This window comes from Acinonyx jubatus, chromosome E3 (assembly GCF_027475565.1).
Source record: "Acinonyx jubatus isolate Ajub_Pintada_27869175 chromosome E3, VMU_Ajub_asm_v1.0, whole genome shotgun sequence".
Taxonomy (NCBI): Eukaryota; Metazoa; Chordata; class Mammalia; order Carnivora; family Felidae; genus Acinonyx; species Acinonyx jubatus.
In genome coordinates, this window is record NC_069398.1 from 31,509,898 (window position 1) to 31,536,104 (window position 26,207).

General features: G+C 47.1%; 2 protein-coding genes across 3 annotated transcripts in view; one reads left to right on the top strand and one right to left on the bottom strand.

Annotated features, from left to right (window-relative positions):
• The first annotated feature begins 243 nt into the window (after window positions 1–243).
• Window positions 244–23,878, top strand: RAC1 (Rac family small GTPase 1). Of its 2 annotated transcripts, XM_027042262.2 has the most exons (7): window positions 244–500; window positions 10,432–10,503; window positions 13,167–13,284; window positions 19,483–19,539; window positions 21,017–21,079; window positions 21,849–22,008; window positions 22,261–23,878. In XM_027042262.2, the coding sequence occupies exons 1-7, from the start codon at window positions 466–468 to the stop codon at window positions 22,389–22,391; spliced, it is 636 nt and encodes a 211-aa protein (XP_026898063.1). In that variant the 5' UTR covers window positions 244–465; the 3' UTR covers window positions 22,392–23,878. The 2 variants fall into 2 exon arrangements, with proteins under 2 accessions (XP_026898063.1, XP_026898064.1); XM_027042263.2 differs by lacking the exon at window positions 19,483–19,539 and having other exon boundaries at window positions 250–500.
• The window catches only part of DAGLB (diacylglycerol lipase beta), a 36,675-nt gene continuing 33,821 nt past the window's right edge, over window positions 23,354–26,207 (bottom strand). Inside the window, exon 16 of the mRNA XM_027042256.2 lies at window positions 23,354–24,149. Coding sequence (XP_026898057.2) covers window positions 24,137–24,149 — 13 coding nt within the window. The 3' untranslated portion in view covers window positions 23,354–24,136. The remainder of the gene's footprint in view (window positions 24,150–26,207) is intronic.

The window sequence follows — 26,207 nt, forward strand, 5'->3', positions numbered from 1 at the left end:
AAGGATATCACAGAAGAAGGCTAGACTTAGGCCAATCATCAGGCGGCACGAAGATGGCGGCCGGCCGGCCCCGCGCCCCGCCCCCGAGCCGAGCGCCCTCGAATTGAGCCGAGCGCTCTCGAGCGTTTCCCGAGCATCCCCGAAGCCGGCAGGAAGCTCGGGAGGCGCGCGGGCAGGAGCGACCCCGCCCCGGAGCCTGGGAGCGGCGCGCCCGCGCGGGGGAGGGGAGACCGGATGTGAGTGGAGCGGCCATTTCCTGTTTCTCCGCAGTTTTCCCCAGCTTTGGGTGGTGGCCGCTGCTCGGCTCCGGCTTCCCGTTGGCGGAGGGCGAGGCGGCGTGGACAGCGGCCCCGGCACTCCGCGCCCCGCCGCCCGCAGCCGCGCGCCCGCCCGCCCGCCGCGCCCCGAGTGCGCCGCTTCTCGCCTCAGCGCCCGGCCGCCGCCGCGGCCCAGCGAGCGGCCCAGATGCAGGCCATCAAGTGTGTGGTGGTGGGAGACGGGTGAGTGCGCGGGTCGGGGCCGGGCGGGCTCGCCCGGGGTCGGAGCCGGCCTCTCTGCCGCGCGTGGCGTGGGGCGCGGGCCGCCCCTCACTACCCCCGGGACCGGGCGGCACGGGCCTGGTTCCGGCTACCCCCCCACCTTTTTTTTTTTTTTTTTTGGTGGGGGAGGGGGTCGCCGACCCGCGGCCGGAGGGAAAAGTGAACTCCACCCTCCCGCCTTCTGTCGGGCCCGCTGATCGCCGGGTGGGACCCCCCAGCCGCGCCGCCACCCTCCCTCGTCCGCCTGGACACCGGTGGGCTTGGAGTTGCCTTTCTCAGAAAACGACCCTTTCTGGGCTTTTACATGAACCTCTCGAGCCCGGTTGAGAGCTTCCGTGTGTCCCGGCGGTCAGGTCGATAATACCGGACGAATGTTTGCCTGGGCGGGTTTGGTGGCCCTAAACTGATTTACCACGGGCTATCTTCCGCTTGCACTTGGCCACTTGTTAAGTTTTTTTTTTTTTTTTAGGTGATTATTTTTGCTCTTAACGTGGAGAAACTTCTGAGATTGTAGCTGCGAGGAGTCGGGTGTGATTAAGACTGTTCTTTTCTCTGAACGTGGTGTGGTCATAAAAAAAAAAAAAATTGGCTTTCGCTTCTTGCGTTAGGTATGGGATGTAGCAGAACAGGCTCCCTGAGCGGAGCTGCCCTGTGACTCAAGGCATTTCTTTTCATTACTGTCTGTGGTGGTTACAGGCCCTAGAGGAAGACAAGACTTGGCTTATGCAGTTTTTTTTTCCTCCTCCCATAGAAACAAGAATCTCAGTGTAATCCGAGCAAAATTGTGTGTCTCAGCAGGGCTAGAGTAGTTGAGTGTTAACAAGGAAGCTCCAAGAATTACTACCAGTTTCATGAAATTCAGAAGGCAGTGGGTGCATTTTTCAAGTTTTGTAAAGTCGAAGGAAGCGTTCTGGCATCGCTCTATCTTTTGATTAATATTCCCCAAACTTGTCATTAGGACTGATGTGGCTTTTATGCCTCTCCAGTTGTGAATTGGCTTTGTTTAGATAGTTGCAAATTAGACATTCGAAATTGTTTCCACAGCTAATTCAGATGTGGGTACAGTTGAACTGATTTTTAAAAGATGCCCATCTGGGATTTGTCAGAGTCAACATGCGAAACATTAACACTTCATGGTTCTATGTATATAGCCAACAATTACACCTCCCACCTATTTGGGAATATGTATGGTACCCTTTTTTTTTTTTTTTAACCCTTCAGAAGAAAGTTTTATTTTCATCAGGGTGGGGGGGAATGTTCAGTTACTTAATAGGGAAGTCAGTAAACTGTTTAAGTGAAGTTTAAGTTTAAACGTTTATCAAGTTGTCTTAACGCTTTAAGTGAATTTCTCTTAAAAATTACAAATGTTGGGACGTCTGGGTGGCTCAGTTGGTTGAGCGTCCAACTTCAGCTCGCGTCATGATCTCGTGGTTCAGGAGTTCAAGCCCCTTGTCAGGCTCTGTGCTGACAGCTCGGAGCCTGGATCTTGCTTCAGATTCTGTCTCTCTCTCTGCCCCTCCCCCTGCTCATGTTCTGTCTCTCAAAAATGAATAAACGTTAAAAAAATACCAGAAAATATTAAAAATTAAAAATGTTCAATCAGTAATGCTTAGAATATGAAATAATACTAGTTTTTAAAAACGCCAAATTGCTGATAATTCAATAACCCTAGTAATGTCCTATGTAATATCCTTAATTGAAAATTTCTGGAACTAAAACATAAGCACAGCAGATATATTTAACGCTTACAGATTATGGACCTCTGCTGTTTGTATTGGCTTGTTTATCTAGTCGCATACTTGTTGAACGCCTACTGTGGGATCTGGATCCTTCCTTCAAGTCTCTTACCCGCTGCTTAGGGGGAAACCCTGGGCATATCACGCATCCTCCACAAGACAGGTGCCTCAAGTTGAATTTGTGAGGATTAAACCAGATGCTGGATATGAAGTGCCTCCCAGGTGTCTGCCCTGTGCGGAGTACGTGCTGTTTCTCTTACTCCGAGGCACTGAGGGACTCTGTGAGGGGAGTCGAGTGGTAGGCATAAGACAGTTCTTGGCTTGGCTTTAAGTTTTCAGTGAGTTTTTTTCGTATTTGACATTGATGTAGACTGGGGGGCTAAGAATCCTGTTAAAAGTGGATTAAAAAAATGTAAGGTATTTATTTATTTTTAAAGATTTATTCATTTATTCAAGTAATCTCTACACCCAGTGTGGAGCTCGAACTCACGACCCCATGATCAAGAGTCGCATGCTCTGCCAACTGAGCCAGCCATGTGCTCCCTCTATTACTTTAAGGGACGGCATATAGCAAACGTTACTTCAGTGAAAAATTTAGACACATAATTTTCCATACCAAAAATATTTTTCTGCTTTTACCCAAACAAAACATCAGCCTGATGATATGGTTGGAATGTTCTTTTATTCAAAAGTTGTTAAAGCTGTAAATGTAGGTCTACATTTTGTGGGGCAGAGAACTCCATGGTGGGGAATCTGAGGCAATTAAGGGCAGTTTAAGCAGTAAAGGCAAATTGAAATTGCACAAATTGCAAGCTTCCTTATTTAAAAAAATATTCTTGGGAACTACAGTTAGAAGCCATGTCATAATCATATTATAACTAGGATCAGTTAGCCTATATTCTTATGGATTATTTTCTATATAGCAATTCACTTGGCATTGAGTACAAAATGTGAGTTGAAATTTTGATACTTTTTATGCTATTAATCCTTCTCTTGGTCCTAATTCTGTTAGTCCTTCTTGAACACGGGGTCTGTCATTCTTATTTGATGGACATCTGCCCCCAAGATTCTCTCAGTTTTACTTAGGTAAGACAGCATCTCACATTCAGATATTGCTAAGCCATTCAAAAAAGAAGTTTTTAATGTTTTTAAATTTTATTTTGAGAGAGAGAATCCCAAGCAGGCTCTGCACCGTTAGCACAGAGGCTGATATGGGGCTTGAACCCACAAACCATGAGATCATGACCTGAGTTGAAATCAAGAGTTGGGAGGCTTAACTGACTGAGTCACCCAGGTGTCTCTCCCTAAACCATTTTTTTAAATGTTTATTTATTTTGAGAGAGAAGGCATGAGTGAGCAGGGGAGGGACAGAGAGAAAGAGGGAGAGAAGATCCTAAGTAGGCTCTACAGTATCCAGAGCCTGACATGGGGCTCAAACTCATGAACCGAGAGATCACCACCTGAGCCAAAATCAAGATTTGGATGCCACCCAGGCACCCCTAAACCATTTTTAATAGTGTTGTTTTGGCTTTGGTTGACCAGAAGGCTGGGAGTGAATGAAGCCCCTCTTAGTTCACTCCAGATTGGGCTAGTAGTCTCTCCAGCCCAGTGTCTAATTTAGGCATTGCTGTCCAGGAATGTTTTTAGTTGAGCATAAAAAATACCTTCCATGATGATGTCATCTTTTTAGGAATGCACCAGTTCCTCTCTACTTGTTTCCATTGAACAATAACTGATGGTCCGATCCATGAATTTAAGTGCTTCGTGAATTGTCTGTGTGTTTTGCCTTGAGCATGGGGTTCCATATGTTTGTGTTTGACCTGTTGTAAAGGTGTTTGAATTCTGCACTGGCTTCTAAGTTTAGATTTGTTTAAAAAAAAATTTTTTTTTAAATATTTATTTATTTTTAAGAGAGAGAGTGTGAGCAGGGGAGGGGCAGAGAGGGAGGGCTATACAGAATCCAAAGCAGGTTCCAGGCTCTGAGCTGTCCGCACAGAGCCTGATGTGGGGCTAGAACTCATGAACTGTGAGATCATGACCTGAGCCACCCAGGCGCCCCTAAGTTTAGATTTGTTGTTTGACTCTGATCTTGGTGGTTAAAATTATATGTATGCTTTTTTTTTTTTTTTTAAACTTTCAAATGATAATCCCAGTAAAAGTTTGGGGTTGGATTCATTAGAGGAGTATCAGGAATCCATTTTTAGAGAACTTAAAGCCACTTTTTATGATGTTCTTTCTTTTGCATTAATCATCTAATGTATTAGTGCCTCCTACTTTTTCACCTCTGCCTCACCAGGTAGTTCTTGTAATTTTTAGTCTTCCTAAAAAGGAGATGTTTTATCAGGAATCCTGCTACCAGGGCAATTACCGCATGTCATCAGAGGAATATTTTTCCTTCCACATCTAAATATGAAAAGCTTCAGAGATACAGAAAAGTTGAAAGAATTGTGTAGTGAACACCTGCCACTTAGATTTTGCAATCAATATTTTGCTATATTGATATTGACATATCTTCCCATTATCAGGGCATATTTTAAGAGGATTTGATTTTGAAGAAGAATGAGGCTGATATGCAGTTAGATAAAAAGTCTTTTTTGAACTTTTTTGTATCTTCCGCAGATCCAGATAATAACTATTCTAGGATTGGGTTTGGTGTTTCTAGAAGGGGGAGGGTTTCCTCTGTAGCTTAAAGGCTACTTCAGAATTGGACTCTCTTAGGGGTAACATCTTCAGCCTTGAGGGTTCTAGAAGCTACCCAGTTTTTGAATTTTTTGAAGCCTCCAATGGTGATAATGGCTGGTTTTCCTAAGTTGGTTATGATGTCCCTGTTAGTGACAATATCAAAATTTCACATTAGGTTTTGTGTTTTTGTGCGCTAAACTACTCTATTCATGTATTTCCTGAATTTATTCTTTGCATGGTTATGCATTTACTGAAGGCCTACAATTGGAGAGTTCCCAAACCCCATTTCACAGGGTAAATTGAGGACTTTCATTCAGGGTTTTTCGTTGATGCAATAAATATGAATATATATTTAATACTTTCACATTCCACTATGTTCTATTAATATATCATTAAGAACTAGGTACCTTTTTAAATTTTTATTGTTTTTTAAAGTTTATTAGAAAGTGCGTGCAAGTGGTGGGAGTTGCGGGAGGGGTTGTGGGGGAGACCATCCCAACCATCAGGCCCCATGCTGTGGGCGCAGAGCCTGATGCGGGGCTTGCACTCATGAGCATGAGATCATGACCTGAGCTGAATTCCGCCGCTTAACTGAGCCACCCAGGTGCCCCAGGATCTAGGTACTTTTAGACAGCAATACAGGCTCCTTATTTTCTCATTGGAGAAATCTGGTCTTTGAGTCCTAAGATCAGTGTATCTTTTTTTTTTTTTTTAAACGTTTGTTGATTTTTGAGAGAGCGCGAGTGGGGGAGGAGCAGGGAGAGAGGGGGATAGGATCCGAAGCAGGGCTCTGCACTGACAGCAGCAAGCCTGATGTGGGAGAACTCATGAACCATGAAATCATGAGCTGAGTCAAACTCAGAGACACTCAGCCTATTGAGCCACCCAATAGGTAGGCGCCCCTACCCTCCAAATTTTAAGCGTTTCCTTGAAGTTCTCCTAATGGGAAAATGGAGAACATAATAGGAACATGAGTTACTGGCTTTAATCTTTGTAATTTCTACTAGAGCAGGAAAGGCACAGATAGGCTTAAAAAAATGTTACATGAACTTTCTTTCAGTAGATTCGTGTTCATTTTCTACAGTTGTGGCAGCTTTCAAGGATTAAAAAGAGGTTGAACTCAGTGGTAGCATATATAAAAGTGGAAATTCCAAACCAGATAGTAACTTTCAGAGGTTCTTGGCCGCATCAGTCAAGGTTGTGACCAAATGCAGCTTCCATTCGTCGTGTGGGAGCTGTGTTGACTTTGGCCTCTAGAGTTTATTTGTGGAGTGTTTTTAAAAGGAGTGGATAAATAACACTAATGGGAGGTAAATCACCATTATTTTTTTCTTTTTATCTGTTTTTTTAAAACTAAGTAAATATTTAAATCAGCGTTTGGACATGTACTTAATTAAGTCGGAATTTTAGAATTTAATAATTTCTTACAGATTAGTTTATAGCTGTAATGGTTGGTAATAAAATTTCAGCCTATCAGGGTATGCCAATACCTTGAATTCCTTTGCAGTTAAACCTTTCAAAAGATGATGCCTCAGCTAAAGGTGAAGTTTCAGGAAAAGAGATCTTAGAGCTTTTGTGTTTTTTTATTATTATTGTTATTATTATTATTATTATTATTATTAAAAACTGGTTGAGTTTTGGGGCACCCGATGGCACTGTCCGTTAGGCGTCCACCTCTTTTTAAAGAAAAAAATTTTTTTAACGTTTATTTTTGAGACAGACACAGAGCATGAACAGGGGAGGGTCAGAGAGGGAGACACAGAATCCAAAACAGGCTCCAGGCTCTGAGCTGTCAGCACAGAGCCCAACGCAGGGCTCGAACTCACGGACTGTGAGATCATGACCTGAGCCGAAGTTGGACACTTAACCGACTGAGCCACCCAGGCGCCCCAAGATCTTAGAGCTTTTGAAACAGAGTGGGTCATATTTATAGTAATGGCTTTGTTCCTATACATATGGAAGAGATTTGGGACAGTACTCTTAAAGGAAGTACTACTATGATGTTTTATCATAACCATTAAAACCTTTATAGCCTCTTATCCTTGATGTTAAGAGGCAGTAACTATTACATTTTCACACATTTGTAATTTTGAAAAGAGGCTCAGCAATGATGGCCTTAGACTCTGTTCTCTTCCTCAGCTACCACATCCAGCCCATGGCTGGGCCATCTTGTTCTGCCTCATGCCTAGGAAGCTCTAGAAATGGCCCACTTCTTTTTACCCTGAATCTCCCTCGTTGGTTCAAACCACTCTTGTTTTTCTGTCTCCAGTCCCAGCTTCCTTCCTCAGTCCTCTTTTCCACACTGCAGTTGGAGGCTGCTTCTAAAAATGCAAATTTAATGGTTTCTTGGCAACTAAAAACTTTCTGGGACTTCCCGAGTAGGATCAAGTCCCATGTCCTTAACAAGAAGAGATGACAGCCTCCTCAGAGTTTCCTTTGCTGCTTCCCCCTTAGTTCTTGGTTCTTCAGTTGTGCTGGGCTTCTGGGCCTCCCCATCAATGCTGCTGTTTTTGCCTAGAATGTTCCTCCTGTCATGTCCCCATTCCTCCTAGGTTTCAGCGTACATTGCGACCTCTATCAGCTCCAAGACTAGGTTAGATCCCTTTGCATCTTAAAAAATTTTTCATTTAATGTTTATGTTTGAGAGAGAGAGAGAGACAGAGTACAAGCAGGGGAGGGGCAGAGAAAGAGGGCGACACAGAATCCAAAGCAAGCTCCAGGCTCTGAGCTGTTAGCACAAAACCTTACGTGGGGTTTGAGCTCACAAGCTGTGAGATCATGATCTGAGCTGAAGTCGGATGCTGAACCAACTGAGCCACCCAGGCGCCCCCCACCCCCCGCCACTGCCCCCTCGCCTTTTTTAAAGTAGGCTTCACAGCCAGTGTGGAACCAAATGCAAGGCTTGAACTCCCGACGCCGAGATCAAGACCTGAGCTGAAATTAAAAGTCTGTTGCTTAACCCACTGAGCCACCCAGATGCCCCTAAAGATACCTTTTTTTTTTTTTAAAGTAGGCTCTACACCCAACGTGGGGCTCAAACTTAGGACCCTGAGATCAAGAGCTAGATGCTTTAGGGACTGAGCCAGCCAGGCATCCCCCAGACCATCTTTAGTAACACTAATGACTGCACTCTTCATTTTTTCTTCGAGTTTTTTTTTAAATGTTTACTTATTTTTGAGAGAGACAGAGCGTGGGGGTGGGGGAGCAAAGAAAGAGGGAGACATAGAATCTGAAGCAGGCTCCAGGCTCTGAGCCGTCAACACAGAGCCTGACACGGGGCTTGAACTCACAAACTGTGAGATCATGACCTGAGCTGAAGTTGGATGCTCAACCGACTGAGCCACCCAGGCGCCCCTATTTTTTTTTTTTTAAGTTTTATTTATTTATTTTGAGAGAGAGTGTGAGTGGGGCAGAGAGAGGGAGAGGGAGAATCCCAATCAGGCTCTGTGCTGTCAGTGTAGGGCTTGGTCCCTCGAACCGTGAGATCTTGACCTGAGCCAAGATCAGTAGTCTCATGCTTAACAGACCGAGCCACCCAGGTGCCCCATGCACTCTTCATTTTTTTACTTTAATAACTGCACAAATGGGGCACCTGGGTGGCTCAGTTTGTTGGGCATCTGACCTCGACTCAGGTCATGATCTTGCATCCGTGAGTTCTAGCCCTGTGTCAGGCTCTGTGCTTGTCAGCTCAGAGTCTGGGGAGCCTGCTTCAGTTTCTGGGTCTCCGTCTCTCTCTGTCCCTCCTCCGCTCACACTCCGTCTCACTCTCTCTCAAAAAATGAACAAACATTAAAAAAAAATAACTGCACAAATTCCATGAAGTTTTGTTCCTTGGAATATCTTCAGTACCTGGTATACTTCCTTGCATAGCACACACTTTGTTGGTATAGATTGAAATAGAATTCATGCTTTCAGTAGTTTTGTGATGGAGTTGGTAGTTTTGCATCCATTTTACAGTTGAAAAAACTGAGGCATAAGGGAGTTGAAACTTACAAAAAAGTCCAGCCTAGTAAGTGATACAGAGTTGGTCCCAGGTCTCAAATCTAGGCTAATGACTATGGATCTCCGCCTCCTGCTTATATAGGTTTGACATTGTAAGCTTTTAACAAAATGTATGGTCAATGAGTCATTTTTGTTGAGAAAGCCTTTAGGAGTTGGGAGCTACTTCCTGATGATGTAATGTCATGTTTGAGTCTGTGAGGTCTTCAGGGTGGGGGAGTTCTAATTTTTAAGCCCTTAATAATGTTATGAGTAAAACAAGTATTGGCAAACCGGATGGGCCTGTAATCTGTCTTCGCAGAGAGGTTTTTGCCTTAAGCTAAGAGTGCTAAGAAAATAGAAAAGCACTTAACTTCTTTATGGTGAATCCTAATTCATAGTAGTTGCGATTGGACAACAAATTCTTACAGCTCAAGAGCTTCATTGTGTGAGGAGAGGATTTATATCACTTCTCAGCCTTCTGGCTAAGATCAACTATAGTAAGGAGAGCATTTAGTGAAAACTTAGGCCGGGACACAGGCTCTCAGAAGCCCCTGAAGTCACTCTGAGAAATATCAAATTTGGAACTCATTTTTTGGCTAAGGGCACAGTGATCTTAATTTGTAGGTGATATATTCTTATGAAAATTTCAAGTGGTTGGAAGACTCCAAGCCACCAGTCTGACCTCTGCCCCGTGGTACACTGTATCCCCCACTAGTGGTGCGGGAGGGCCTTCTGTCTCTGGAGAATTTCTACACGATTCTTTTTTACTTTCTCCTCTTCGCAGCTTTGCGAAGTTTATGCCAGCGTCCCTGAGCCGTTAGTTAATATGTCTGGAATATATTGTGTTAGCCGCTCTAAAGGCTTATGGTGATGTGTGAGGATGGGGGTTGCGGAGTGGCAAATGAATACAGATGAGTTAAAGTGAGTTCTGTATGGCTCTTTGTGGCTCACAGTTCTGTGTGCGATGGTTAGTGACTAAGCACTCTGTTAAGAGAACAGTCACTACTGGTGCCAGAGGGAAGGCTTTAAAAGGTGGTGGGTTTGAGCTACCACTCTGAGGCTGCAAAATGTATTACTTAGCAGCCAAGTGGAAGTTGCAGAGGAAGGCTGTGTTTGCATATTAGGACGCATCAAAGTGATTTGAGGATAGAATTGAAGATGCTCAGATGAGAGACTCCTACACATAGTCGCAGAAGAGACTTTCCATTTTAAACTATCGTTCCTCTTCAACCTGTGCTTAATTAACAGCTGGTTCTGTGAATGCTAATTCCTAAGCAGTGCAGGAAGGCTCCTTTTTGAGAAATTCAAGTTTGTTTACTTTAAATTTCAGGATAGAAAATGTGTAGGCTTCAGTAGAAGGTTACAGAAACTGTTTAATGCTAAGTACTTGGTGTATACTTCTTGATTTTTTTCCTGTAAGTTTAACAGAATAATGAAAGAATTACATTCATGTTGACTAAGCAACTTATATCATTGTTTTTCTCTTTCCTTAGAGCTGTAGGTAAAACGTGCCTACTGATCAGTTACACAACCAATGCGTTTCCTGGAGAATATATCCCCACTGTGTAAGTATCTGGAGTTAAATAAGGAATTTACTTGTGATGTGTTTTTTTAGTTCTTTTGACCTTTGTTTTGCTGTGAAGGCATTCTTAATTCTTACATGAACAGATCTGATTAGTTTTCCACTTAAACGTGAACATTGACCAAAGTCTGATTAATAAGAGAATCGGGCTTTTAAAAAATACTTAATCTGATGTAAAGTTTCTGCATTGTGATGAAACACACAGCTTTCCTAATTGGTTTTTAGACATTCAGGAAACAAAGTTAAACCGAAGTGTGAAGACTGGATACAGTAAGAGTTTCATATAAATTTGTCACTCGAGCATCTGTGTGTGAAGGATCAAGGAGCCAGAACATGAAATAGTCTGTTCTGTTGTGATTGGCCTTTTCTGGCAAGTGATCCCAATGGTTCCATGTCACTGTTGAGTTATCAGGCTGTGGAACTGAAACAGGGTGGTGCTGGGGGCAGTTACGGGAGGACGGAATTGGCCACTGAGCTGTTTATTCCCTCTCCGCAGCAGAATTGGGTGGAGATGGAAGTGTTTTTCCGATGATAGGATTACTAGGGAGCCCCGTGTAGCACGTCACCCTGCTCTGTCCTCACAGCTGCCATCCTAGTAGAGGAAACACCTCAAGTCCCACCCATGCTGACCTTGTCGAGCACAACATGTGCGCTGCAGTGTTGCCCAAAGTTTTGCAGAAGTGGGATCATACTGTCCGTGTTGTTCTGGTTTTATGGTGGGGACTTTCCTAATCTACACATGTAGGTAGAACTAAATCATGATCACTGTAGGTGACTTTGAACTACTATAGCTGATACAGTACACTGGTCATGGGGTTTGTTTGGGTTTTTTTTGCCGTGTTGAACATCATTGCACACGTCTTTGTGCACATGTGATAGATGATGACAAGTGGAGGTGTGCGAAATCCAGAGGGAATGGATATTTCGATTTCTGGTAGGTTAACTACCCATGTGCTGCCCAAAGGCTGTACTTGGACCAGCTGTGACTGAAGTCGGCTCCTCTGGTTGGACTGTGGGTGACAGGAGTTGAAAAAGTTACTTTCTCATTTGCATTTCTGATCCCCGGTGGGGTTGAAATCCCTCAAATGTTCACTGTCCATTTGTAGTCTTGTGTGGATGGACTGTTGAAATCCTTTGCTTATTTTTTTCTTGAGATTTTTTTCTTACTGATGGAACTTCTGTGTACAAGAAATATCAATTCCTCTGTCTCTCCTTTGCCCTCTGTCTCTTTGAACTTCATTATGAGGTCTTCTGCCATAAAGAAGTTTGACTTTTTTTTGTTTAAAAATTTTGTTTTAGTATTTATTTTCTAGAACAAGCATGAGCAGGGGAGGGGCAGAGAGAGCGGGAGGGACAGAGGATCCGAAGCAGGCTCTGCACTGGTAGCACAGAGCCCGATGCAGGACTTGAACCCGTGAACCGTGAGATCATGACCTGAACCAAAGTCAGACGGTCAACAGACTAAGCCCCCCAGGCGCCCTAAGAAGTTTGAGGTGTTTATGTAAATATGCCACTCTACCTGCATGGAGTTTTATGTCCTGCTTAGGAAGACCATTCCTACTTCAGTGATGCAAAAGTATGTTTTCTAGATTTTTGTGGCTAACGCTTTAATCTTTAATTCATTTAGAATTTATTTTTTGGTACAATAGGAGGCGGGCACGTGATTCTTTTTCCCAGATAAAAAAGTCATGATCTTGTTCATTTGAATAATCTGTCCTTTTCTCACAGAAGCAGAATTACGATACCCCAGACCTTGTCTTCATGGGAGCTAGTGTGGTCGTTAACGTTCGTTAAGCCACATCGGAGCCTTACTCAGACTTTGGCTTTGCCGTCGCAGTTTAGGAAGTCCCTGAGTTTCAGTGTCGAGAGTGTGTGAAGGTGGCTTCCAAAATTGTATCTTACAGGCTGCTGTATTGGGTCCTGTTTGGTACTTGCCCTGGTTTGAATGGCAATGTCAGGTTTTCTTTTTAATGAAGTACTTGGTGGTACTTGTGGTTTGCTTTGGTTTTGTGGAAGTCCACCTTACTTTATGCCTGTCAGTCAGGCTTTCCTGGGCCTCTGCTTATCGTTAAGTAATCACTGGGGTGACTTGGTATGCATGTAACCCAGTACACTCACTCTGAAACGGTCCACCACAGCCTCTCACATCAGGTTCATTTCGTGTTCCCTTCGCGCTTGGGTCGCAGGCCTGGCTGGATGACCACGACTTGACTAATTGTCGCCCTGACTCAGTGCGGTGGCTCCGTGCCGCACCACCTTGCTGAAGATGAGCCACATGTGGATGTGAAAAATCTCAGCAAGTGGGATTTGAAAGAGAGGGACTAATTTTATACTCTGGGGCAGAAGAATCTTAATGTCCTGTTGAAGAGGCAGAGGTTCCTGTTGCTGCCACTGCTTTGTTTCGGGTACATTGAGGAGCTTGTCCTTTGTTTCTTGGGCGAGTTTCTCCAGGTGTTGGTTTGTTTCCCTTACACTCCTCCCAGTTTCCCTCCAACATTAGCTCTGCCCCCTGGCCCGGCAACCCCCAGACTGCACCTGGCCTTGGTGCATCTCCTCTGGGGCCCTTGCTGGGACAGTCACTCGAGTCCCTGATCTGTGCCCAGTGCTCCATGGCTAAAGACTAACCATTTTTACTCCATTCTGCAGCTTTGACAACTACTCTGCCAATGTTATGGTGGATGGAAAACCGGTGAATCTGGGCTTATGGGATACAGCTGGACAAGAAGATTATGACAGATTACGTCCCTTATCCTATCCGCAAACAGTAAGGATCGTGACTGATTTTTAATGTGTCCTTTAGAATATATGATTTCTGAATATGAAATTGCACATCACCTGTGGGTTTGCTTGCACAGTTGGCCCGTGAACAACACATTTGAACTTCACATGTCCGCTTAGACTAGGCCTGTCGGTACATTTCAGTATGTTTCTTCCTCCAGATCTGAGGGAAATTTTTTCTCTGGCTTACTTTAGTGTAAGAACGCAGTACCTAATGCACTTAACATATGACTGTTGATGTTACTGGTAAGGCTTCCAGTCAGTAGCAGGCCATTAAATTTTGGGGAACTTTTGATTGCATGGGGGGGGTCAGCACCCCTTACGCTTCCCCCCCCCCCACCCCCCGTGTTGTTCAGGGGTCTGCTGTATCGCCATCTTTGGGGCATCCTGAGTAGTAGCAAGCTCATGTTAGTTCAGTAGCATGTGTCCCCTACATGCCAACCCAGAGTTGGCTTGTTCTCATTTCTCTGGTCTTAACCTGGTATAGAATATGGTGCTGTGCAGTTTACATGCTTCCATTGTTGCAATTTGTTTATTTATATATATATTTATTAGAATTTTTTTTTAATGTTTATTTTTTGAGAGCTAGAGTGTGAGCAGGGGAGGGGCAGAGAGAGAGGGAGACACAGAATCCAAAGCAGGCTCCAGGCTCTGAGCTGTCAGCAACAGAGCCTGATGGGGGGCTTGAACTCATGAACCATGAGATCATGACCTGAGCCAAAGTCAGACTCTTAACCAACTGAGCCACCCAGGCGCCCCCCCCCCCACACCCTTTAAATATTTATTTATTTTGAGAGTTAGAGTGTGTACAGGGGAGGGGCAGAGAGAATTCCCAGCAGGGTCTGCTCCCTCAGCGCAGAGCCCAGTGAGGGGCTCGACCTCCTGAACTGGGAGATCATGACCTGAGCCAAAATCAAGAGTCGGATGCTTAACTGACTGAACCACCCAGGTGCCCTGTTAGGATTAAGGTTTTTGAAAATCAAGTTAGTGACTTGTCTTTTGGGTTTAATATTATTTTTCTTTCTTTTTATTTTTTTAATTTTAATTGGGCTCCATGCTCACGAATCTGAGATCAAGAGCCATACGTTCCACCGACTGAGCCAGCCAGATGCTCTTTAATAATATTTTTCTATGTTACTCATGCTCCTTTTTCTATGGGTTTATTATTATCATTATTTTAATGTTTATTTTTGCGAGCATGGGTGGGGGGCGGCAGATGCAAGGGCAGAGAGAGAAGGGAGACCAAGGATTTGAAGCAGGTTCTGTGCTGACAGCCACATGCAGGGCTTGAACTCACGAACCATGAGATCACAATCTGAGCCGAAGTCAGACGCTTAACCATCTGAGCCACCCTTTGGCTTTAGCACTTACATCTTCTCAGTGTAGAGTCAGGTTTCAGTTTTGTAAAATTATGTCCACAGTGTCCAGTCAGAAAAACTTCTAGATTGTTTTGCTTCCATTTCAGACGATTAAATGATCCGTGTACCAAAAGCTAATAAGAGTTGGTGGAAATATGCTTAGAGGCCTCTTTTCTTTAAATTAGGAATTATCTTATTTGCATCGTGTGCTTCTCTCATTACACATTTGTTCTTTGTCTTAAAAGTATTTGAAAATAACTCTGGAGACTCAAGTGGCTAACCAGCCAAAGGAATACGCACTAGCACAGACTCCTTAGGTTTCCACCCTGCGCCCTTGCTTCCCAGCTCTGTGACCCTGGCAGATTTCCTCAGGGCTCTAGTTGTCACCTGTCTCGACATAGGATTAGACGAGCAGTATGTATAAAGCTAACAGAAGGGTCCAGGTACGTCACAGTCGCTCCAGTGTTGCGGTGAAGACGCACATCTGGAGAGCTCTTCACGTCCCAGCTGGCTGGGCCCGAATGACTAGAAGTTGCTGTGCGTGCTCTCAGCAACTCTGGATGACCAGAGGGGTCAGGGTCAAGGAGACACCCTGGAGAAGGCAGGTGTCAACCCTTGGATGGACCTGACCGTCACCGTCTTGGGGGCGTAGTGTGGGTGAACATAACCATAGTTCTAGTCTTCCCAAATCTTTTGTTTTTAAATTTAACTTCCCGTTTTTAGTAATGATAGTTTTTTATACTTTTGAGTACAGTTTTAGAATGCAACAGTCATTGTCTCCTGTATTTATTTTCTCCTGGAGGAATTGCCAAATCCAGTTGCTTTGAGCTGTAGATTTTTGCTGATTGTCCTTCAATTGAATTGTAACCAGAACTATAAAATGGGAGGTTTGAATGAGTGAGTGCTCAGTTAATCTCCAGCTAAAAATTAACTGATTAAGGTTTGAAAATCAGTTCATAATCACCAAATGGTTTGAGTTCTTCAACATGTTTAGGAAACTCTTCTGTCCCCAATGGGTGCTTGATAATTCCAGATTTTAAATGGATTTGCTAACCTATTGACAGAGTAGGAGTCTTTAACCCACTGGATCCATCTGGAAGGGTGGGGTGTCACTTCTGAGAAGTGAGAGCCACCTCCTGTGACTCATGGGTCCGGGCAGGGTGTGGCCTTTCTCTCTGAGGGAGTGGCTCACAGTAAGTCAAAGGTGACTTGGCAAGGTCCCTGCTCTGTATGCCAGAACACACGCAGGTAAAGTGACAGATTGAATCAAGCCGCAGGGTGTTGTCCTTCTGGGGCAGGACTTAAACTTTCTGTGTCCCTTCTGTGTAAGGTGCTCTTTTCCTGCCAGACACTTGAACGGATAAGGGGGTGAGGCACGACTCTAGCCCTCAGATAGCTCACACGTGCTGTGTGACACATCACGCGCCAGCAGACGGGTGTCCTGGGCACTTTGAGCAGAGAGGAGAGCGGCTGTGTAGCAGTTAAAGATGCGCCCGCTGGCCTCCTGCAGATGAGGACGTTTCATTGGCTCCCGGGGGGGCGGCCCCAAATGCGGAGATTGGTGCCTGGAAGGTCTCCTTCCTTTGGGCCACACTGTCCCTGCAGGGGGAGCAGGCCCGGTGGCTGCCGGCTGGCACCTTGGCAGCGGGGGTGCCTCTGAACTTTGTACTGACTGGAACGTGGTCTCTGGTTGTTGGCTCTACAAGGCCTGTTTATGTGGCTTGTCCGTGACTGTGCTCAGACCTCCCCTGAAGGGCTGGTAGACGATTTTGTATCCACATGTCACCCTTAGGGCTTGGCGACCCCCCAAAATAGATGTCATGTTTCCTGTGGGCGTTTAATGCTGCTGTCCTCTGTTGGGCAGCTTGGGTGGTGAAGTTAGGTCTGTTTAAGGCATTCGTTTCTGCGTTCTCCAGAAGATGGCAAGCAAGTAGTCCTGTTCAGTAGAGATTGCCCTCGAAAGTTTTATTTTTCTAAATTAAGTAATCTTTAGGGCTTTCCTATCCTTGAATAAGTTATCTTTATATTTTGTTTTTAAAAATGTGCCGTAATAGGGGCTCATGATGGTTTGGTGGGATAAATGTTGGGCTCTTGATCTCAGCTCAGGCCTTGATCTCACGGTTGGGAGTTTGAGCCCTGCATTTGAAGTAGGCCCGACGTGGAGCCTGCTCTCCTGCACGTTCTTTGTGTGTGTCTTGAGTTGATTTGTCACCGTGGCAGCGTGACCCGTGTAGTGCTCGGGCCCAGCATCGTGCGTCGTGTCGAGTCAGCTGCATTTGCCTTTTTGTCCAGGACGTGGTGTGAGTGGGAACCTGTGTGCCTCGCCGGGGTCACGAGGCCTGAGCTCCGTGCGGGTCCGGAGAGGCCCGTGCTGCCCAAGGCGCTGGGCCTCTTGTGTCCGGGCCTGCGGGGACCTGGGGTGTGTGTGTGCTCAGCTCGGGAGTGCCGGGTGGTGGCGCGGAGGCAAGGAGAATGGCTGTGTTTGGCTTGGCCGTTCGGATTTTCACCTGGCTTTTTCTGCTTTGTTCGGGTGGCCGCCTCTACCTGTGTCCTCTGGCCACAGGTCACTAGGAACACACCTGTGGCTTGAACAAAGTCGGGTTTGTTCCTGTGCCCCAAAGGAGACCTGCACGTCGGGGACTGCGGGGTGTGTGATTTGGGTGAGGGCTTGCTCTGGATTGGGTGCTGGCAGGAAGTAGGGTAGTTCTGGGGCCAAATCTGTGACTGGTGCAGACACCGTCACACAGTCTCGTTGGCTGCGAGAGGGGGGCGTTTGGGGTTTCTATAGTTTGCACGGTGACCTTGTGTTTGTGGCTAGACAAGATTAAGTGGTCTTCTATTCGTTTCTTTGCTTCTGGTCTCGTGTCAGCATGGTTGCGTGGTCTGACGGCGCTCTGGGAGATTGTCACACTCAGTGGGAACCCACCGTAGCCTGGCTCCTGGGGTTCGGGGCTGTCCTGCTCTTTCTCCTGAGCAGCTCCCCATGGGTGCCACACACACAGCATCTTTGCTCTGTCCTGTTTGCGCCCTGGTCCTTTGCCTGGTTCCTAGAGTGTCTGTAGGAAGAACTATTCCAGGCCTGAAAGTAAAAGCCGGGCGGAAGGCCTTAAGAAGAGAAGGAAATGAGAGGGAGAGAGAGAGCGCGCACGTGCACGAGCAGCGCTAGGGTGTTTGGAGTTGGGAGATCCCAGCCACCCCCGAGTCCCCTCCCGTTCCGCCAGGAACCTCTCCGTGGTGCCCTCCGCATGCCTGGTGGAGGCGGTGGACCTGGCCAGTGAGGGAGCGGTGTTTGCGACCCGGAGCAGTCACTGAAGGCCTGGCGGGAGCCTGTGTGGTCGGGAGTCGGCTGCCGGTGTGAGGAGAGCAGCGTCCGGGCCAGAGGGAAGGGGAGCCCGTGGCCTGGGGAGGCCCGGGCAGAATAAAGAGGCTCCAGGACACACTGGGAGGAAGGCTGGGCCAGTCCTGCTGCAGGCAGCCCTGCCATGGAGCTCCGGCCTCCGGGGACCCCCGTGGACATCGAGACACCTGCCAAGGTCGAGCAGCAGGAGTCTGTGCGGGGTGTCTGGTTGGGAGGCCAAGGCTGCAATGAATCCCTCCTGGAAGAGCGAAGTGTCAGAAGGACTAGACATTTTATGATTTCCATGTTATTGTTTTAGAAGAATTACCACATTATTCTTTACACCTTTTTAAAGCCTTATTTAGGCTGAGGGAAGAAGGAGAAGGGAACGGGCAGATGGTGGAATGTTAACGTAGGATGGAAAAGCATGTTTCTTGATCAAAAAATATGTTTTAAAAATTGAAAAAGGTAGAACAGATGTGGTTGGAGGATATTTTGGAGCTGCGTTTTTGTGGCCAATCCCCAGGGGTCCCTGTGTCACCATAAAGAGTCGGGAGCACAAATCTTTAAAAGTAGCCCATCGGTGAAAGTGGCAACTTTAATATTCTCAGAGTCGTGGGTCAGAGAAGCTGGAGAGAGAGGAAATTAAAATCATTCTCTTGTTCATCTGTTAAAAGACGTGTGGGGTTCTGTGTTGCTTGAAGAGCAAGTCTTTCTTTTGATTTTTGTTGCAACAGGGGCGAATTGAAAGCCCTGTGGTGGCCGCTGGAGGTGCCGTCCCCTCTGGGTGGCCGTCCCGTCCAGAGCTGCAGGGGCTTGGGGGGGGGGGGGGGGCGCAGTTCAAGGTCTCAGTGCATTGACACCGTTCACTCAGGTCCTCTAGCTCCCTGAATTCGATCCGCACTTGCGGAATTTGGGGGGAGAGTGAGCGCCAGCCTTGTCACCGTCACAGCGCAGACCCAGCAGCGCTTCTTGGGGCCCTTTCCTCCCAGAGGCCCGGTCCTACGGACAGGTGCGCCTCCCGTTGGTGGCTGCTGCCACTGGGCCTGTGTCTCGGAACATGGACAGAGATCTTTGACCTGTGTGTCTCTTGCTAATGGACGCACGGACACGCCTTTGCTAAGGAGGAACGCACGCTTTCTGCACGTTTCCTGAGTGGACAGAGCCCGTGCGCTTCCTCGGGCGGGCATTTGTGTCATCAGGCATGGTGGCGCTGCTGCCAGAACAGGAACCTTCTGTGTGCTCCTGTGGGTGGCGCCCCCCCCCCCCCCCCGCCAGAGTGTGCCTGACCTCTGTCTTCATCATGGCCTTCACAGGTGTGATGGAGTTTCGGTGGGGTTTGGCGTCACAGATGCTAGATAGTCCTCTGCTTTTGGATCCTTTGGGAGGGTTGAGACAGAATTCTGATGAAGAAGAAATAATGGATTGTGTTGACTTTTACTTTCCTCAGTTTTTACTAAACTCAAACACAGTTCTCATGCATTACTAGGTTGGAGAAACGTATGGTAAGGATATAACCTCCAGGGGCAAAGACAAGCCGATTGCCGTATGTAAAACTTTCAGTCGACCTCAGTTTCAAGCTTTATCTGTTCTCTCGTTTCACTTAGTTCCCCAGGATTTCCTCTCGAGCCCCACGTTCCTTGAGTGCTTTGTGTTCACTTCACTCGAGGTTGGGTTTTGCTTGATGAAATGTGCTTTCAGTGGAGCGAGACCGTTTACCTACTAGCTCGAATTAAAGCGGTTTGTGAACTGCTTGCTTCCCTCCTCCCGCGTGGAAGGAGGGACCTTCGTGAGGGGCCTCCCAGGCCGTCGAGGCTCCACGTGACGCCCACCCACCGTGGAGCGGGACTGAGCATGGCTGCGGGCACCTCCTCCTCCTCCGCTTTGGTGTCCCCTGGTGTCTCTGGTGTCCGGGGCGCGGCTCTGCGGCTGAGCTAACCTCCCCCTGCTTCCAAATGATGTAACCCGGTGCCGACCTGCCGCGGTGATTCTCCGACGAGCCTGTGCATGCGCTAGCGTTTGTTAAATGTCAATTATAAACAGCTGTTGTGTGGGATGTTTCTTTCCCTTTCCAGGTACAAGGGATCAGCTGGATGATTGAAAGTGCTAGCTTGGGAATTGTGTTAGCTTGGGAGAAGATACATTTCACAAAGTAGCAGAATTGCCTTTTTCTAGGAAAGGGATTTATAAACCTAGCATTTTAGAAACTCTTAGGCATTTTTAATACAGCTAAATATTTAAATTTGACTCGACACAATAGAGTGGGGCAGAGGTTTTACGTTTAGTCGGAAATTCTTCCAGGTATTTATTCTGCACGGACTTTTCCTCTGAATCTTTATTTCGGCTACGACTGCCCCGCATCGAGTCCTCCAGAGCCCTGCTCGGGGCTGAGAACCGACAGCCGGGAAGATGACGCTTACACCCGGGAACCTCCGTCATGGCGGAAGGTGCTCAGCGAACAGCCGGGTCGGACCCCCCTCTGTGCTGGGGACCCCGGTGGCAGTTCTTAAAGCAGTTTAATTGCAAACCAGCGGTCAACTGAAAGTGTACTTAACGTGCACCCGGGGAGCTTAATGAAAAGCGTACCATTTGTACATGTTTTTTAAAATCGACTCTGCTTTTGAAAAACAGACCACGTTCTACAGAAATGAGTGGTACCTTGACCCTGGTTTGGTCCCTGTATATAAATAAGAGCATTAAAGTTGCCAGTGGGAGTTGGGAGTGTGAAGGAAGAGGCCTCCTGGGGGTCTGATTGGAGGCCTCTCCAGTCTCTAGGAAATGCTAGCACATTCTAGTAAATCCTCTCCCCTCTTCTCGTAAGTAGCTGGCTGCTTCATGTGCTGGTTCTGGTCTGGGAGCTTCTGACAGAACTGAAGGGTTGTAACCAGGGAGTGAGCTTTAGACACGGACTGCTGGTGCATAACATGCACTTCGTCTCGTGAATCGTCCCCACAGTGTTTACGAAGCAAAGCGCGCTCGTCACCGTGAGATCATTTCTAAATGCCTCTCTTTCCTCTTTATAGGATGTATTCTTAATTTGCTTTTCTCTTGTGAGTCCTGCGTCATTTGAAAATGTTCGAGCAAAGGTAAGCCGGGATGTTTTAGACCAATGTTTTGTTACATAGTGTCATCTTTGGGAGGTGAAACTACTATTTAGTGATAGAAATTTTAATGATTTTGTAATTCTGCTTTAGGTAGATCAATTTTTGAAATCATTGACTTTATTATGTAGAATTCTAAAGTTCAGGGTCTGATTCAGAAACGCTGCATCCCTTGTTAAAATAACACTTTCGAGTCCATCTGATGGAGTCATCTGCTAAAACAGCGGCCATGACTTTCCTCTCCTGCGTCTTTCACACACTTCCAGTGAAAAGTGCCATGCGCGGGATGTTCGTTGTGATCAGGGATGTGTCCAGTGAGAGTAGTGGTGGCAGGGCTAAGACCTCAGTCCACATAATTCATGCTCACTGTTGAATATTATGTAGGTAGGATTCTCAGAGTTCATGTAAGAGCTTGACCCATTTTACCAAAAGATAGTTTTTTGGGGAAGGAAGACCTTCCCTTCCTACCCCCCCCCCCCCCCAACACTGACAAGTAGAGCCTGTTCTGTTGGGTCTTAGTCTTGGAATCCTGGTTTGCTGATCAAACACCCACAGGTAGGCAGGCCTGTGGTTCTTGAAAGTATTGAAGGGGGGGGGTGGTGTGAGCACGGCAGGGGGGCGGTTCCTGCCAAAAGCGCTGAGGGACTAAGGTGGGGTGGTGGGGTCAGTTGGGCACCCGGATGGGTATCGTTTAGGCAAAGAAAGTTCATGAGGGAGGGGAATGTGTCATGACTTTCTTCTCTCTTGCATCTAGTGGTACCCTGAAGTGCGACACCACTGTCCCAACACCCCCATCATCTTGGTGGGAACTAAACTTGACCTCAGGGACGACAAAGACACGATTGAGAAACTGAAGGAGAAAAAGCTGACTCCCATCACCTACCCGCAGGGTTTGGCCATGGCGAAGGAGATCGGTAGGAAATCCTTGCATTTTCACGTCTGCTTTCTTTGCACGGGTTTTATTTTCGTGACAGACTGGCTCCAGTCTGGGGAAGTAGAGAGCGTGTTTTCTGACTCAGGGTCGTGGTGACGCTCACCAGGTGGGTGCAGGGTCAGGGCTGCTTCGCTGGGCCACATGTGCCGGCAGGTGGCGGGGCCCGGGGAGCTGCTTCTTCGTCCTTGTCCGGGTGAGAAGAGCGGGGCTGATAGAGGCTGTCTCCCGGCAGGTGCTGTAAAATACCTGGAGTGCTCGGCGCTCACGCAGCGAGGCCTCAAGACAGTGTTTGATGAAGCTATTCGAGCGGTTCTCTGCCCCCCTCCGGTCAAGAAGAGGAAGAGAAAATGCCTGCTGTTGTAAATGTCCGGGCCCCTCTCCTGCCCTGCCCCCCTCAGAACCTTTGTACGCTTTGCTCAAAAATGGTGGAGCCTTCGCACTCAATGCCAAGTTTTTGTTACAGATTAGTTTTTCCATAAAACCATTTTGAACCAATCAGTAATTTTTAGGTTTTGTTTGTTTAAAGTATAAGACTTCAAACTTTCACATTATATTAAAATTTAGCCCTAAAATGGCAAGCTTTTTTAAAGCCTTATTTTTCAGAAGCCCCTATTCTTGCTCAGATTAAGAGTTGCCAAAATACCTTGTGAACTAAATTGCATTGTTGTGCTGAGAACACTAAGCACTAAACCGTTTAAGACCTTTGTCTTGAGAAGAGACCGCAGCCAGCCTCTCAAGTTCGGACGCACAGACCCCTGCTGGCTGGTCTCTGCCGGGAGAGCCCCCAGCCTCCTTCCGGAGACTGGCCGCCTGGCGCAGCCCGGCCACCCCCAGCACCGAGCTGTGTGTCCTCCTGGAACGAGCGTGATGACTCAGCTCTCTGATCAATCTTTTTGATTTTGTAGTGAGATTTTTTTTTTTTTTTAAAAGTAGTGTATTCGCTTTTGCTGAGATTTGGAACCGCCCTCTGGCTCCCGCCCCTGTGATGAAAGGGTCCGCTGTGGCCGTGGGCACCTGGGGAGGGTGTGCGGGCCACGGGACGCGATCAGAGGACGAAGACAGTATTCTGACAAAACACTACGCTGTGCACGTCATTACTAAACTGAAAGTGTCACGGGTAAAATCTTAAAAAGGTTAATTTCTGTCAGATGCAGTAAATGATGAAAGGTCGGTATCATCACTAAGTGTTTTAAGCTTTTTTTCTTAGACTCCATCCCTCCTGAGATCGGGCATTTAATTCATCTTTGAACTGGTCGTTCCCATAGTTGCTGACTTAGTGCTTTTCTTATAGAACCCCTTCTTAATGAGCAATATGCCTCCTTGTATTATAAAATCTTTCTGATAATGCATTAGACTTTTTTTTTTGTAGGTTAGTGAAAGTGCATTCCTGTTTCCTTGTTACTTTATTCAGAGCTAATCGCTTTCCTTAGTTTTCTAGTAACTAGGTGTAAAAATCATGTGTTGCAGCTTTACAGTTTTTGAAATATTTTAGATATTCCTAAACTATGAACTTTCGTAACATCACTGTCTTGCCAGATCACCAGTACTGTACCTTGACTAATGCTGACCCTCCTCCTCGCCGCCTTCCCCCGGACACACGCTTCCTGTCGCTCTGCCTAATCAACCACGTTCCTTTGGGTCTGTGAGGTTCTGTAAGCCCGTGCTCGTGCTAACCAAGTTCTGTACAACTTACCCACTGGCAAGAATCCAAGGTTGGACCTTTCAACCACTAGAACAAAGTTTTTTAAATTGACCGTTGCAGACTTGTGGAGTGTTTTTACATTGATCTTTTGCTAATGCAATTAGCAGTTATGTTTTGCATGTGTGACTTAATAAATCCTTGAATCATATGACTGTAATACTTGAATTCTTGAGAGCTCGAACGACCTCCTGGGGTATGTGTACGTTTGCCTCACCTGAAATCCTAGGCGCTTGGAAACACTTATTTCCAGTGCAGGTTTTCATGCTGGGGGACAGGGAGAGGCCCCTCCAGGGGAGAAGCTGAAGAGTCAGCAGGGACCGGTGGGGAGTCAGGCTGGGTTTGGGACCTTCGGATGCGGGTGGGGCGTCCACATGGGTGCTCGTGCAACTGGGGCCAGAGCTCTGGGCTAAAGCTGGCGGCTGTTGGGAGCCCGAAAAGGGGGAAGGAGGCCGATTATGACTTTAAGCCTGAAACTGTACTTCAATGAACAGGTCATGTCAGAATCCATTTTCTAAATCCTTTATATCATTCTGAAGATTGCTTTATTTTTGAGTATTTTTTAAAGATGTTTTTAAAAGGCAGTTTCAAGACCATGTAGTTCTGAAGGTTTGCTACAAAAACCGCTGTCTCCCATCACACCCTCCCCCAGGGCAACCAGTTTGAGTTCTTTTAACCTTCGTTTTATCTCCATAGGGCTAAGTGATGTAGCTTTTTACCTACCAGTTTTTATCACCAGTTGCTTAGCAAAGAGGGATGCGTAGGGCCGGGTGTGGGGGAGAACACAGAGCCCCCACGCGGTTCCCAGCTCCCTCCCCACCCCAAATCTCCCCGTGTTCACCGATCCAAACCGCCAGCTCTCTGGACCCGTCCCGCTGGGTGAGGCTTCGTCACAGAGGCGTGCGTGCCTGATGCGACCGCCGGCTCTCTGCTTCACCCTCCAGCCCCTCTCCCCTCCGTGGGGGTCTGGCGAAGTCACAGGACTTTGGTGCTGGTTGCAGTTTTCAGTTTCAGCCGTTACCACTGGTCCTCCCGGGAGCCCCGGCTCTTTCCCAGTGGCACCCCGCCCCCGGCATACCTTTCCTTCCCGATCCTGGTTGGTGTTTGCTATTTAGCATCCGTGTTACTGTGCAGATGCGCCTGGCTGAGCCACTGAGGAACAGGACTGTGCTGCACAACTACTCGTTTCTTTGAGGATAATTAAGACTATTTGCTCTTCTGTGTGCTTCACGATTTAACTGCAGACTTCCAGCCGATACCAAAATTGCTCAGGATGTTTGCTGAGTTTCAGCAATTTGCATTTTCCTAAAGTCTCAGAATCCTCTGGCCACCACTTTTCTTATGTGTCGATGTTTTTGGTTTTTTGTTTTTTTTTTTTAGTTTATTTTTTAGTAATCTCTACCTCCAACGTGGGGCTCAGACTCTGACCCCAAGATCAGGAGGCACTGCTCTACCTACCGAGCCAGCCGGTGCCCCCGGCTCCTTCTCTTAACTTGCTTCCTCTTGCTGAACACATTCTCCGGGTGTTTCCTGAGAAAGAAGCACGTGGGGAACCGTGCTCTCACGTCTTGGCCACTGCAGTTGTGTGGGATGTCTTCCCGCCTTGCACACCCTGTGCGGCTGCTGTCCCTTGTACTTCCCCCTCTGTCCTGCCTGCCCTTCTGCAGGTGGCCGCTGCCTGGCTGCTTTGGAGTTCATCTTTTTTCCTTGAAATTTCAGGTGTTCTTTCTCATTCTCTGCCACTTTTTCAGTCTCGGGATCTGTCTTCTCTGTCCGCAAGTTGTGGTGGGGATAGCTGGAAGTTTCTCCTGGTTGCTTGTCGCTCACGTGCCTGGTGGTCCTTGGCCTCGGGCTTAAAGGTCGACAGCCTTTACAAAGCAGATTGGAAACAAGCCCACAGGTGGCATCCACGGGCGTCTCAGATCTGTCAGCTTTCTGCCCCGAGTGTACAGGAACTACAGGAACTGTCTAGAACCCAAACTCACAGCAACTGGACATTACCGTGGCATCTCAACTGGAGTTTTCTAAATGGGCCTTTGCAGGTTTGTGGAACCTAAGGCGTTAATGGCTGTGACAGCTCAGAGGCCCTGAGGGAAGGGTCTCTAGAGGTCAGATAACTTGGAGAATCTTCATGAAGGTTCTGGCAGCCAAGGGTGAGAAGCTGAGAGACCTCATCCCCTTGCCTTCAAGTGCGCTGCTGTCCGGGGCCCCCTCCACCCCAGAGCGAACCAAGGGCCAGATTTCTTCCAGCTTTCTGGCAGACCATCTCACCTGACTAGTCCTGTGCCGCGCTCTGTCCCAGGTGCCTGGGGAATCTGAGCTGTAAACCAGGGCAGTGCTGGTCTTTCCTCCTCCACGTAAGATCCTGTTTTCCTCCAGTCAACCATTTGTTCCTTCTCTTCTCTCCCCATCCTGGTGTATTTATGCTTTTTAAAGAGACCAATTTACCGTCATTTCCTAGCGCTTCGGTGGGATTAAAT